The 14010-nt window shown below is 59.6% G+C and overlaps 1 protein-coding gene across 1 annotated transcript in view; it reads left to right on the top strand.

Annotated features, from left to right (window-relative positions):
* Positions 1-3941: 3941 nt before the first annotated feature.
* Positions 3942-14010, top strand: part of PARVB (parvin beta) — a 79797-nt gene continuing 69728 nt past the window's right edge. Inside the window, exon 1 of the mRNA XM_016135749.2 lies at positions 3942-4131. Within this exon, the coding sequence (XP_015991235.2) occupies positions 4017-4131 (115 nt within the window). The 5' untranslated portion in view covers positions 3942-4016. The remainder of the gene's footprint in view (positions 4132-14010) is intronic.

The raw sequence follows: 14010 nt of genomic DNA on the forward strand, positions 1-14010 counted from the left end.
CACAGTCTTGGTCCTCCCTCAGATGAGTTCCAAGAGCTAACGGCTGTTTTTAGTTGTTTGAAAGATATCGCTTCTTTTTATTATATGAAAGGGACATGAGGAGAAGGATATAGCCGTTAAAGCTCTCTTTGAGCCCCACGGCGCCCTAAGAGATGCGTCGGTAGGGAACAGGCCATCTTTGCAAAGCAGGCAAGGTACAGAGCTCAGATCGTCCTGCCCGGGGCATCATTTGTGGAGGTCTGACTGATGTGCTGTGAAATGCACAACTCCTCGGTGTACAGAAGTTAGTCATACACTTGGGTGTATACACCTGGGGGGCCCACCACCCAGCCCAAGACAGAACGTTCGCATCACCCAGAGTTGCCTCTCCCTCCTCCCGAGGGTGACCGCTCTTGACGCAGACGAGAGGCCTCCTGACCTTGAACTGGGGATGAGTGGGTTCCCGCAGCGTGTACCCTTGCGTCTGGCTTCTTTCGCTCGGCATGGTTTTGAGATACATCTGTGCGATCGTTCTTTTTGACGGCTCAGTAGTATTCCAGCCTCCGAGCCCGCCAGTGGTTTATCTGCTCTCCCGTCTCACTCCTTTTAAGGCCGTTCATTCAGTTTGCCTCAGCTGAAGCGTTCGGACAAGTTACATTCGTGTACCTTGCCCCGTGCCCGTCCATTTACGTGGACGAGGGTGAGAATCTGAGTAACTGAGGCTGACCGCGACCACACAGCGTGGGACCCAGCCTAGGGCCGGGAAGGCAGCGCCTGTTCGGAAAGCATGTACATCTCACCCTTCACTGAGCTCTTAAGGAACTGGCCTCTTTGGAGCCACAGTTCAAAAGCAACTCAAATGGTTTCTTTGAGAGCGGCAGCTTTCTGAAATCTGATTTTCATAATTATTCTTGGAATGTCCAATGTATGCAGAGCAGAGGTGTGGGCTAGACGTGTGTAGCAGGCTAAGGAGTGGAAGACCGAGCTCATGGGGACAGGCGCTAAGGACATATTTCTGCTTCTCGTTAGGTCTTCTTATTTTGACTAAAAATCAACACTTCTCAAACCTCCAGCGAATATTTGTTTATTGCTCTTGCAAAAGCAGTTTGAAAACGTGGTTTAGTGAGCTGACTGCCCCCTGCAGAGAATACAATGTAAATTCCCCAGGAGCCAGGCCAGGAAGGAGGAAAGGTTCCGAGGGGTCGCATCATTGTTTCTCCTTCCTCTAACCCTGAAAAAAAATATACAGATGAATCCACAGCCACGGAGTCCGTTCTCGGTTGTCATCTGTAGCACACACAGACAAAAACAACACACACACACAAAAGAGCATTACAACTAACACAATTTATATAAAACTCCCAGGCTGCATTTAACAAGACGTCATCCCATTCTCCAGTTCAAGAGGTGCCGGGAAAATAGAGCTCGTGAACGTGACACGTTCAGCCCCAGACTGCAAAGGGCGTCTCTCACGTCGGGGAAGGGGGCCATGTGGACTTTGCCCAGAGGTAGCTGCTTTGCATGAATTTCTCAGTACTAAGTGCCACGCTTGCATCTAAAATATGTTTTTGTACAAATGATGTCTACAGAATCCCAGGAGCCCGGCTGTCACGCAAGGCCCAGGTCGGCTGGTTCCTCTTCCAGCTAAGAATGTCTTGGCAGTAGCGAGTAGTCCTGCTCAAAACAGGTGGGCAGCCAGCAGGGCGTGGGTGTCTACTTCCAGAGGAATTTTTTTTTTATGGTGTAATGACATTTAAAAGTAGGATTCCACCCGACTCTGCAGTGTTCAAATTAGCAGTTACCGAATAAAAGCTGTAAGTTGTGTGCATCCACTGGCGAGCTGGACCCGCTGATGAAGCAGTCAGTCAGTCAGTCAGTCAGTCACCGGGCAGTCACCACGCGCGCAGACCGCACCTGGGCTCCTGGTCCCAGTGGCCCTGGGCGTGGTGCTTTCCCATTTTCTGCCCCAGGGCGGCTGACTCTCTTGCTCACTCTCTTCGGGTCACAGGCGCTCCCCCTGGGGTCCGTGAGTGTGCCAAGGGCAGTGGGGGTGAAGGTGTCTGGGGGCCTTCTGAAACAATATGCAGCATCTTGTGTGTGCGTTTTTCTAGAGGAGACTGTCTGGCCCGTGCATCAGGTTCTCAGAGGGGCTAGAGACCCCCGCCCTCGCTGGGGTCTCAATCAGCAAATCCATGACCTATCTGTGTTCTCCCCGGTTTGCTTGGTGACACCCTAAATTGGGCCATGTGAAGCCTTAGAGACCTCTGATCTTTCACTGTCCCAAACCCCGGCCTCCAATTATTGTCCGAATGTTGTGGTTTGCAGCCCTGAAAGCTCATTCTTCTCTGTCCCCACCCCCGGCCACTGCCTCTGGCCTGGTCCTCCGCGGCTCTGGCCCGGCCGGTTTTCAGTGGCTTCCAAATTGGTCTCTGGCTGGGGTTTCGCTTCAGTCTGTCCTCTGCAGGTTCCAACATGTCAGGCCTCTGCTCACGTCCTGTCGGTGGCTCAGGGTCCCCGCACAGGGTCGCTGACCTCGTTCCCTTCAGCCCCTTGCCCAGTCGGCGCTGGGCAGCTTGCTGGTCCTGTCCTGCCGCCCTCGGGCCCCCGGGTGCGTGGGTCTCTGCGACCTAGTCCCCCTTCCGTCTGCCTGGTGCCGAGTCTACTCTCTCTTGGCAAGAAGTTATTCCTCCTTGTCCCAAGTCAGGTGTCCCTTCCCTGTGGAGGCTCCTTGCCAACACGCCTCCCGTGCCCCCCGCCGCCCAGCCCCTTCTTCTCCCCTGCTCCCCGTCCAGCTCCCTGGGTTCCGACCTGCGTGACCCCTGCATCCTATGTCGCCACGGCCGTTGCGCACGGGTCTCCCCGATTACAAACTCCCAGAGGGCAAGGCTCTGTCCCTGTGCTCTCTGCACCCCCAGCGGGAGGACGGGGCCTGGCACCCACGTGGCTGACATCTACGTCTGCGGAAGAGAACCGGAGGAGTTCGCGCGCTGCGGGGCGCTGAGCCAGCGCGGAGCGAGACGCACAGACACCCTCGTCCACGCACGTGGACCCGGCGCCCGCGCTGCACCGTCGGACCCCCTGGGACAGCCCCTACGGGAGGGCGACTGTCCCCACCCGTCTTCCAGGGGCCAGCAAGAACTGGCCTCAACTCTTCCCACTCCAGGGTCCCCTGAAATCTGTCCGCTTCCCTCCTGAGTCACCGCAGGCCTGGGAACAGGGCTCCCTGCCTCTGGCCTTACTCCTGGTCCACCCTCTGTCCACACACCAGCCAGCCAACTTTGGGGACCCAACTCGGATCACGTCACCTCCCATCCTAAAACCCCTTCCTCAGCTCCCGGCACCTCCGGGGCCTGCTCTGCCTTTTCTCCGCTCCCTTCCTCAGGGGGACCCACTCTGCCCCCTCTGCCCCTGCTCTTCCCTGGGCCGGCACTGTCTCCCGTGGCTTCACGTCGCCTCTTCAGGGAACAGTCCCCTGCTCCCTAGGACCGGCTAAGTTCACGGAGGGTCCCTATCTGCCAGCACTGGCCCCCAGACCCCAAGTTTCTGAAGGGTGGGCACAGTTCACAGGGGTTTCCCCAGCCTCCGGCCTGGCTCTGGCTGGAAGTTCGGCGAGTGCTATGACCTGTTGGTGCGGTTTTTTGCTGCCCAGCGGGCCAAGCTGCGCGCAGGAGCCCGCCAGGCTCAGGGCTCAGGCCAGCAGAACAAAAGGATGCAGGATGAGCCGCAGGGGTCCGTCCCAGCCCGGCCTTAAGAGCCGCTCGGCCTGCCCCCCACGTCTGTGGCAGTGAGAGTGAGGCGCGGCGTGGGGACGGCGGCGGCTCGTGCGGGCAGCTGGCGGGCGGCAGGAGGTGACCGCAGAGCCCCGGACGGGGCAGACCTCAGGCGCCCGGCGTTTCAGGGCTAGAGGCGGGGCGGGGGCCGGAGTTCGGGCCGCGCCCTCCGGCCACTCCCCGGGGCCCAGCGGGCGGCGGGGCGGCGACCAGGCGGCTCCCCCACGCGCTGCGCCCGCGCCCGGCTGCCGGTGTCCCCCGTGGCCCATGTCCTCTGCGCAGCCGCGATCGCCCCTCCTGCGGCCCCCCAAGATGAAGAAGGACGAGTCGTTCCTGGGCAAGCTGGGCGGCACGCTGGCGAGGAAGAAGAAGGCCAGAGAGGGTGAGTGCGCCGGCCGCCGGCCCGCCGCCGACCCGATCCCCGCCGGGACCACGCGTCCCCGCGCGCGCGCGTCTCCGAGGCCCGCCGGGACCGCGCGTCCCCGCGCGCGCGCGCGCCGCCGAGGCCCGCCCGGCCCGCGTGGCGCGCAGCTGCGACCTTCGGGACGGGCCTTGACCCTCTCTCCTTCCTCCTCCCGAGTCGTTTAAACAGCCGCCGGGAACGCGCCGCGAGCCGGGCCGCCGCGCGGACCCCCTCCCGGGCCCCGGCGTCACTTTCGCGCCGGCGCCCGCTGCTGCTGAGCGCAGGACTTGGAGCAAACGTCAGCGAGCCCGGGTACGCGGAGGACAGCCCCGCGCCTACCCCTGCTGAGTCGCCATTGATTTAGTATCGTTCAAGGGCGGCACCGCCTGCAGGCCGCCTTCATGCGGCCTCGCGCCGTGACCCCTCCATTCCGCTCACGCGGACTGGGCTCCAGGGCCCGTTGCTGTCCTTGGGGCGGGTGACCTGCATGGCATTCGGCCCCTGCCCTGGACCGGGGAGGAAGGGAGAGGGGCGCAGCGCGAGCAGGCCGGAGCTCTGGGGGTGGGGGGAGGAGGCGGGGGAGGTCCTGCGAGCAAGGACTGCAGAAGGTGGTCCCCTAGTTTTTACTCCATGTGCCCACGGACATAATTACAGAAAGCTACCTGGCTCCTCTCACATTGGGGAAAAAGGACAGGGATGCGAGGGCTGTGACTTCTGGCGCCCTGTGTGTGGGCTGTAAACAAACCGCTGCCGCCAGGGCTTCCCCCGCGTTCCCGGCGCCCCCCTCGGGTCAGGCTGGAGATTCTTCCCCTGGGGCAGGCGGGTTCCACCCCGGGGAGGGCGACTTGGGAGCTGTGGCAAGGCAGGAGGTAGAGGAGGAGCCCCCGGGGCTGGCCTCCACCGCCGGTGGGAAAAGAAAGGACGGGGTTGCGAGTAAGCAGAGGTGCTTTCCCGGCACCCCTGAGCCCGATTTAACCCCTAGAAAGTCTCCCCGTCCCCCAGGGACACGTGGACGCCTCCGAGTGACTCACTCCCCCACTGTGTAGCCTAGGGGTGCTCGTGGCACACTGCCATCTAGAGGGCATGTGTACCTCCAGTCCCCCCAGGGGTTTGCAACCCGGGCCTCGCATTTCCCACCGAGGATGCCTGTAACAGATCAGATTATTCGGTTCCCCAGGGGCAAAGCCTTGTCACCCTTAGTCATCTCCTCCGTCTCGGAGCACGTGGCCCAAACTCCTGCGTTTAAGGACCCAGACTGGTCCGTAGTCACCTCCATCAAGCCGTGCCTCCTAAACGAGATGGCAAATGACAGGCGCCCTCTCGCTGTCACGCCCGCGGCCTCTCCGATGTGCATTGTCACTTGGAGGCATGGTCGCCCTCACCAAAAATCCTGTCGGTTTCCCTCTGTGCCCCACGGCAGTTACAGACCCAGAGGACACTCCCTGTCCCGATGTGCCTGCAGGCGAAACTTAGGAAGAAAAAACAGACCAGGCTCTTGGTCTCGTGGAACAGGGAGTCAGCTGTAGTCAACAGGCCGGCAGTACTGTGATAATCGGTGCCACGTGGAAAACGTGACCGCACCGTCAGACTGAGGGCCCCGGGAAGGCCTCAGCGCAGGGGACGTTTGGCTTGAGACGAGAAGGAACCAGGAAAAGGATCTTTCACAGAATAGCAAAGAAGCGGAATGTTCGGGACGGCTGCGGCTTTTTATAGGTGACATTTATGCTCCCGCCGTATGAAGAATGCCTGCCGGAAGTCATGGACCAGTCCCCAGTTCCAAAGTGAAGTGCTTCCTGGCCTTGCTTTAATGAACTCGTGCGTGCGTGGAAAATTGAGGGCCAGTCTGGTTCTGTTTAAATGTACCAAGAATCCCAATTATCAAAAGCATCCAGTGACGCATTAAATAGATGGGAGAAAGCAGGAGCCAGATGCTCCTGGCCTTGCTGCTGTGGCTTTTGTGTGCAAGTTAGTGGGGTCCCTTGCCTCGGTTCTCGAGGTCGAGGTGCCTGGCACCGTTAAGGGTCCCTCATAGGAACAGGAAGGCTGCACACACTAATTGGGCGCGGATGCAGGAATTGGGGGAGGGCTGGGCTTGGGAGGCCTTAGGGGCTTCCATCTGGTCTTCTGGGAAGTGGGGAAGGGGTCAGAGGGGGGAGGCGAGGTGTGAAGACTGGGTAATGAGGTCCGGAATAACTGAGAGTGGCCAGGATTCTTGCAGGCCTGTTGCCTTGGCAACTTGCCCTCGGTGCCATTCATGCATCCCGGGAGCTGGAGCTGGGCCTGGCCCAGACTTTGGGCCCCTGTGGGCTGGAGCTCATTTGCCTACTACAGAATGGCCAGGAAGAGGGTGCTGAGGGGTTCGCTGGGCACTGCCAGCTGCATGGAGGGTTTCACTTCCTCCTTTGTTAGAAAGTTGACGGTGAGCTCAGGAGTGTGGCTGGAGGTGAGTCCCCTGGGAGGGGGGCGGGGGGTGGCATTGCCGGGATTCAGGGAGCCTGAAGCGTTTGGCCCTGCCCAGGGTAACCGAGCTGGAGGCAGTGGCAAGGCGCAGGGCCACGTGTTGGGGTGAACGTCCCGTCTTTTCCAGGGGAGGTGGTTTTAGGAAAGGGTTGCACGAGGTTTGGAGGGCCCGGCGTGGGAAGTGCTCTTGGATGAGCTCATGGCGTGATGAAGGCCCACGTCCTGGGGAGTCGTGTCGTGTCATGTGGTGGCCCGGGCCGGACAACGGAGCTGGGACTGACTGGGCATCGGGAACAGTGGAAAGGAACACTTAAGAAATAAAATAAAAAATAAAATAAATAAATAAAATAAAAAGCCAAAGCTCTCCATAGAAGGCCCGGGGACGTTCAAGAGCAACTCGTTAAAAGCCCGTTTGGTTTCACTGGGGCGCAGCCGGGCGGGTGCAGAAGGAATGCTCCCCACGCGAGGTCCCCCCACGACCATGGATGACAGGCCCCCCAGGCCAGGAGGCAGGCTGAGGGGGTGCCCCGGGATGGGAGGCCAGCTCTGGGGCCACGGGGCGGGATAGGGCCAGGCAGAGTCCCCTCTACCTGTCTGCCACAAGAGGGTCCCATCCACACCCAAGCCCCCACCGCTGTGTCCAGACACCAGTGACCAGGGCCGGGCCACTCAGAGCCGAAGCCGCCAAAGCCAAACCTGAGGTCTCGTCCGTGTTGCTTCTCTGAGGAAAGCATTAGGGAAGGTCCTAGTCCCTGATCGCCCTTTTTTTTTTTTTTTTTTTTTTTTTGGTAAATGTACTTTTTAGAGCAGTTTTGGGTTCACGTCCCCTAATGACTTGGGGCGGGGAGCTCCTTTTCACATGCTGGGTGCCGTCTGCGCGTCCCCGGCGGCCTGTCTGTCGGCTCAGGTCTTCGGCCCGTTTTTTAATTGAGTTGTTAGATTTCTCACTGTTGAATTTCAAGAGTTCCTGGTGTGTTTTGGACACGGCTCCTTCCTCAAATCAGTCTTCTGCAAGGGTCTTCCCGTCTTCTGGTTCTCTCGACCCTGGTCGTCGTCCAAGCATTCGGTGCAGAGCTAGCAGTCGATGAGGAGGGTGCCGACGGAGACTCGTGAGCTAGAGCTGAGGGGGTCACTAGGTCGCCGTGACCGGGAACTGGAGGCTGAAATATCGGGTATCTTTCGTGGACTTGAAATAAACTCCCAGGAGAGGAATCTCCGGGTCCCGAATCGCCGCTTGTGCCCACCTGGGCTCCCTTGGGATCACCCGTCTTGACAGTGACCAGCTGCGTAGACACTGTGCCACCCCCAAACCCCACCGACACCCTGCTGTACCGATGTGTAATTTAGCCCTGCCAGGTAGGAGTTTTTACCTGCCTGAAAGTTGCCTGCAAGGTAGGAATTTCCCTCTCATTTTATAGTCGAGGAAACAGTCTTCTTACCCAGGAGCCACTTCATGGCAGTTTAAACTGGTGGTTCTCCACTGGGGGCGCGTCTGCCCTGGAGGACATCGGCAGTGTCTGGGGACACTTTCGGAGGTCACGTCTGGGGGTCAGGGTGCTCCTGGCATCTAGTGGGTGGAGTCCGGGAATGCGGGTGCACCTCCCACAATGCACAGCACGGCCACACACAGCACAGTTGACCAGCCCCAGATGTCAGACCGTGCGCTCGTGGAGGACACCTGGCATTTCTTTCTAGAGGTGTCTTAAGAACTCCAGGGGCCGGCTGACCAGCCCGGAGTGGTGGGGAAGTCCTCAGGGCCCTCCGCTGCCAGAATGCCCCCACTGTGACCCCCCCACCCCACCCCGGGCCCAGTGTCTGCGTCCTCAGTTTGGTTTTTTGAGGGAGAGAATTCACATGGCCATCTGGGCCAGGCATGCATGGCTGAGCTGTGTTGCAGCTTTCTGGTGGGCGGGGGTCCTGGGGGCAGATTCCCAGAGGAGGGAATGGGTGTGGTTTGGCAGACCCCCTCTCTGGAGGTTGCTATGTGAGAAGAAATTGGAAACTTTTGTGACAGCTCAAGGGATATGCAATTAAATCCTCTGAAATTGCTTTGGGTGGGAGACAGGAGCAGGGGGAAGGCCCCTCGTCCCCTGTCCCTGGACGGCAGAGGGCGGGGTGCTCCGAGACGGGACAGGGGTGAAGGCCCCTTGTCCTTGTCCCTAGATAGCAGAGGTTGAGGCGCTCAGAATGCTTAGAGAGCAGAAGGGCACATGTAGGAGAATCTTTACATGGTGCTTACCTGGTGGTGGGCAGTGACTGGCCTGTTCTCAGGAGCCTGGGGTCTGCCGTGGGGAGGGGAGAGGCTGGTGTGGTGATCAAGACCCACGGGGGACACCCAGCCTGGACTTGGGGTTCTGGGTTCTGGCTAGAGGAAGTGGCCCCCTGGGCGCCTGTAAAGGATGGCTAGGAGTTAGCCGGGGAGGGGCATGGTGCTCCCTGCCTGGGCCCTGGAGAAGACCCCAGCTCGTCCCTTTTGGGGAAGTGCAGGCGGTTCCTGGTGGCCGGGCCATGATGTGGCATGTGGGCCATGGTCAGCCGTGGGCCAGCTGGAGTGGTCAGCAGGGCCCTGTCATCCTGGCCTAGGATCTAAAAACAGATTAGACGAGGCACCATCTCCAGGGGCCCACCCCGCCCCCTCACTTACGGGGCTGGTGCACCTGGTAGGAGGTGGGTCTACAGCCCGCTCAGGAGTTTTGCAGAGAGCTGGCTGGGATGATGGCGACTTTACGTAGCAGATATCAACGGCTCCTCTACTACCTTTGGAGCTGAAAAGGGAATCGTAGTCCTCTTTGTGGCAAGTGACAGGGCAAGCATTCGTAAGGAGTCGGTCTCCTTGGCTGGGGGAGGTAGGGTTCTTGGAATTCAAACGTCTAGGCACCCACGTGATCGAGCTGAGCATCTACAGGGCCCTTAGAGAGGGAACCGCGGGTCATGGTTAAGGTCAGCTGGCGTCCTAACCTATCAGAAGGGAAGGAGAGTGGCTGTTTGGAAGTGGAGGGCTCTGACTGGGTGGGGGACTAGGGCCGTGCACACAGGGGCTTCTAGATATTCTAAGGGACGAGAAGCCGGCTTATGTCCTGTTTGGGCCCATCGGGCCTGTGAGGTTCTCTGCAGACCCTGCCAACGAAGAGAAAAATAATTCCACATTCCTCTCCCCAAACGCCTCTCCTTCGAGCAGGGCTGCCTCTGTCCGTGGGCACAGTCAGCTCTTGGTGCCGTCAGGTCATCTGCGACTCTGTCCAGCTCCTGTGTTGCTACGTACTCCTTGGGGTGGGGTGGGGGGGGGCGGAGAAACCACTGGAAATTGCTGTTCTTTTTTCCTTTCTCGGACTGAGAGGAAGTGGCCTCCAAGGCTGGCTTGGCGTGGCTTTGTGAAGTTTCCTTTGATTATGTCTCCAATTATAACCTCCGCGTCCAGCATTTCTCCTCGTTTGCGCCACAGTCATCCGGCGGAGCGTGGCGGGCACTCGCGAGAGAGACACGCGCGGGCACGTCGGCTCGTGTCACATGCTGCTTTCCAGGCGGCCTCTCGAAACCTCTCGGAGACTCTGCCTCCGCGGAGAGCGGAAGCGTGCCGGCTCCGGTGGTCCCCGCCCGCCCGGGCGGCCTCTCTCAGGAATAGCTGACTCTCTGTGGTTCTGGCATCTTGGCTGTACCTGCGAGGTCCCCAGAGTCAGGTCGCCTTGGCAACCTCGCTCATTAGCGGAGCTCCGCTTTGAATTCCCGTCGTCACTCCGAGGAATGAATATTTATCGCGCATCCCAGAGTTGCTTACCGCCTCACTCCCTATCCGGCCGTCAGGATGATTAAGGCATGTTTGGCAGGTGTACGTGGGTGAGCGCCTGCTGGCAGTGGTTTTAAGGGCTCCGTCTGACTGATCCCTCCTGCTGCGGCTGGCAAAGGGCGGGTGCCCTCACCGAGCTGTTCTCTTGTTTCAAATCTGTGGCTCCATCACCCACACCACGCGCCCTGAGCAGGCATGTCTTCTCTGCGGTAGCTGCACACTTTTTGGGTTTCCGATGGAAACCACTTTCCTTCCTAGTGAGTATCTTTACTATTTATTTTACTACATAGAGGCCAAAACACACTAGGAAGTTCAGGGGTACATTAGGACATCTGCTCGCCCAGCTGTGCGCCTCTGCTTACCTGTACTAATGGCCGTTGGGGTAGGCGATCAGGAGCGTGCAATGCCATAAGCTCCCGAAGCTTTAGGTGGCTTTTGCACGCTTGAGATCCTCCTTGGTCACACATACTCCAATGAGAGGCCTTCTGGGTAGAACACGGGACGAGCAGCAGGTCCTGGCATCATCTGGTGTCAGGCTCACAGCACCCAAGGGGTCCCGTGACCACCGGGGGCGGCCTTTCATGTCCTGCCTCCTCCGAGTGCCGGGCTGTGGGGTCCTCTTTGGGGCTATGTGTTTATCATCCGCGTGTAAAGCTTTGGGGCCCCACTTCTTTCGTGAGGTGTGCCCCAGCTCATGGGACCTCGCTGGTCCTCAGCAACGCCACGAGTCCCCGCGGGCGGCCACGTGCCGGGGCGGCGGAGCGGGTCTCGGCTCTCACCCTCGCCCCCGGGTCTGCCGCTCCATCTCCCGCAGCCCTGGTCCTGATGGGGTGGGTGTGGCTCGCTCCTAGGTGACGTGAGGGTGAGATGCGGGGGAGGGGGCGAAGCCTCATCGGCCACCCAGCGGGCGCTCTGCGGGTGTCGGTGATGGGTGACGCTGGCGAGCGAGCGTGCCGCCCTCGAACCCGGACTCCGCAGCTGCTGAGGGCGCGGCCGCGGGGACGCGGCGCCTTCTGCCTGCCGCGAGCCTGGCTCGCTGCGCGGCGACTGCTGGCTGCTGAGCTGCCACGGAGCCTGAGGCTGCATCTGGGCTGGGAGGGGCGGGGGAGGGATTAGGCAGCCCTGCTGTGTGTGGGGGCGAGGGCGGGTGGCTGAGGGCCCGTCACCCCCAGATGAGAAGCCCCCTCTCACTCCGGTCCTGCGTCGGGTCAACACCTCCGGCCGCGTCTTTCCCATTGTGTTCGGTGGAGCAGCTAGTCGACGGTTGGTAACAACGAAATCCTTTAAAATATTCGCATTTGGGGACCGTCGGGACCCTGCTTCCCTGGCCCGGTCATCTGGAAGCACATATACGCTCATCTGAGGCCTGCGCCGCAGAGAAATGGCAAGCGCCGGCCTCGGCAGAGCAGCGGGGTTTCTGAGCCGGATGCCGTGGGCCCGGAGTGAGGGGCCGGCGCAGGCGGGCGTCAGGAAGCGCCGTGGGCCACCTGGGTCTCATCACCTGGGAACATCGGCCAATCTTGAGCAGTTTCTTCATCTTGCATGCAGATAGTTTATTTTTATTTTATTTTTTTTTAGGCGAGGCAACCCTTGGTTGACCTCACAGATTGCAAGGACCTTGTCAGTCTACAATCCCTTATTTTTTTATCGTTGACTCCTAGGTGGTCTCCCGTCCAAGTACTAACCAGGCCCGGCCCTGCTTAGCTTCCGCGATCAGACGGGATCGGGTGGCGTGGCCATAGACGCAGATAGTTTTAAGCTTAGGCATTTGGGATGACTATTGTTAGTTTGGGTCTTTGAACCTTGACTTGCGAGCCCACCGGAGCCAGTGAGGCGCACTGACTGGTCTCCCAAGGAAGGCCAGCCCAACAGCTCCCTCCTCTTGTTGTAATACGTGACGCGTTTTCATACTGTCATTCGAAAAATTACGATGCCCAAAGATCTAGGTTCTACTCTAATGTCAAGTGATTGAGAAGGTACAGGTACTGAAACGCCGTCACCCCCAGGGCTCGCCCGTGGAGCTCGCTGCATCCAACCCTCCGGGGACCTGCCGCCTGGCGAGCGCGACCCTGGCCGCGCTCAGCGCCTGCTGCCTCTCGCAGGCGCGGAGTCCGCGAGAACCTTCCGGACACCGCTTTACACGTGTGGACAGAGTCCTCTGAGCAGGCTGGGGAAAGGGGGTCGCCAGGCGAAGGATGTTCAGAATCGACTGTTGGTGTGAATGAGATTTGAGGGACCTTTTTTCCCCAAACGTAATTTGAAGTGTCTTCATCCTTCCGTTTTTTTCTTTTTTTGAAAAGTAACATCGCCTTTCAAAGTAAGGCCTTAGAGAACCCGCGCTTAACAAATACAGAAGAGCATCCGAGAGGCGGTTAAAAAAAAAAAAGTTAAAAGACTTAAAAAAAAAAAAAGCGACAGCAACATGGAGTCTACGGTTGTTACGCTCACGGCTGAGCCTCGTCGGGCACGTGTGCGTGGCGTTCCAGGCACGCTGCTCGACCCTCCGCCTGCGACCTCGTTCCGTCCTCACGCAGAGCCGGCGAGTAGGCACCACGTGCTCAGCCCCATTTTGCAGAGGAACCAACCGAGGCCCGGAGGAGTGAAAGCTCTTGCAGGCGGAGGTCACGTGGCTAGCCGCTGAGATGTCGGCCCTGACAGTCTGGCGCGCGATTGCCACCAGCCTCACTAAACAGCAAGAGTGAGTCAAATGTGAGAAGCCGTCCCAGCTGGCTCCTGGTAAAGCCAATCCCGTTCCTGGCACTCGAGCTGCACCCGGAGGGGACAAACGAGATCCGTTTTGTGCCAAATGGGGCTGGTTGGCGTTAACAGAAGGAAGGCGGAACCGGCGGCTTCATGCCACGCCTGGACCAGGCCCAGCCCCTGCCTGGCCCGCACTGCCTGCCTGGCCCCTGGCCAGCGTCCCTCCGTCTTCCCGGCTTGGGCCCTCACATTCTGGAGCCTGTCTGCCCCGTGGCCTTCATGTCGGCCTCCCAAGGTGGGGGCGACTCTGTGCCAACTCACAGCCCACGTCCCGTGCATTCCTGCTGCTGGTGGCTGGCTCCGTGCCAGTGCCCCCGGGCCTGGCATCTCCCCATCTTGGGAGACGATAATGAGGCCTGCTCTTGGGTCACCCGAGGTGGCCTCTATGTGTTTGCCAAGTAAGAAGGAGGTGGTCTGTAGGAGTCACAGCCACTGGCCAGTCTCAGGGCCTGACTCCAGGGTCTGGACCGATCCCACTGCCTTCTAAGGCTTTGTCCTTGGGTAAGTAAGTCCCCGCTCTGTGCCCACGCCCCTCTTCTGTAAAGCGTACTCGACTCGCAGGGTTATTGGGGAATTAAGTGAGTTATTGAATGAAATGATGTCATTGACATCGGGCCCAGCCCAGCCATGGAGTGGGAGGAAACAGTCACATGATTCTGGTACCACTTCCCCTTCCGATCGCCAGCTGTGGTTCTGACACCGATTCCACATGGGCTTCCCCCCCACACTGCACAATTCTCCGACACCAGCCGGGGACCCCACGGTTCAACTCAACGCTGACACTATCTACCCAGAGACAGTGTCAGATCCCACACGTTAAGGGCCCTGTCCCACAAGACTGCCCCTTACCTCAG

The sequence above is a fragment of the Rousettus aegyptiacus genome, unplaced genomic scaffold (genome assembly GCF_014176215.1).
Source record: "Rousettus aegyptiacus isolate mRouAeg1 unplaced genomic scaffold, mRouAeg1.p scaffold_m13_p_2, whole genome shotgun sequence".
Taxonomy (NCBI): Eukaryota; Metazoa; Chordata; class Mammalia; order Chiroptera; family Pteropodidae; genus Rousettus; species Rousettus aegyptiacus.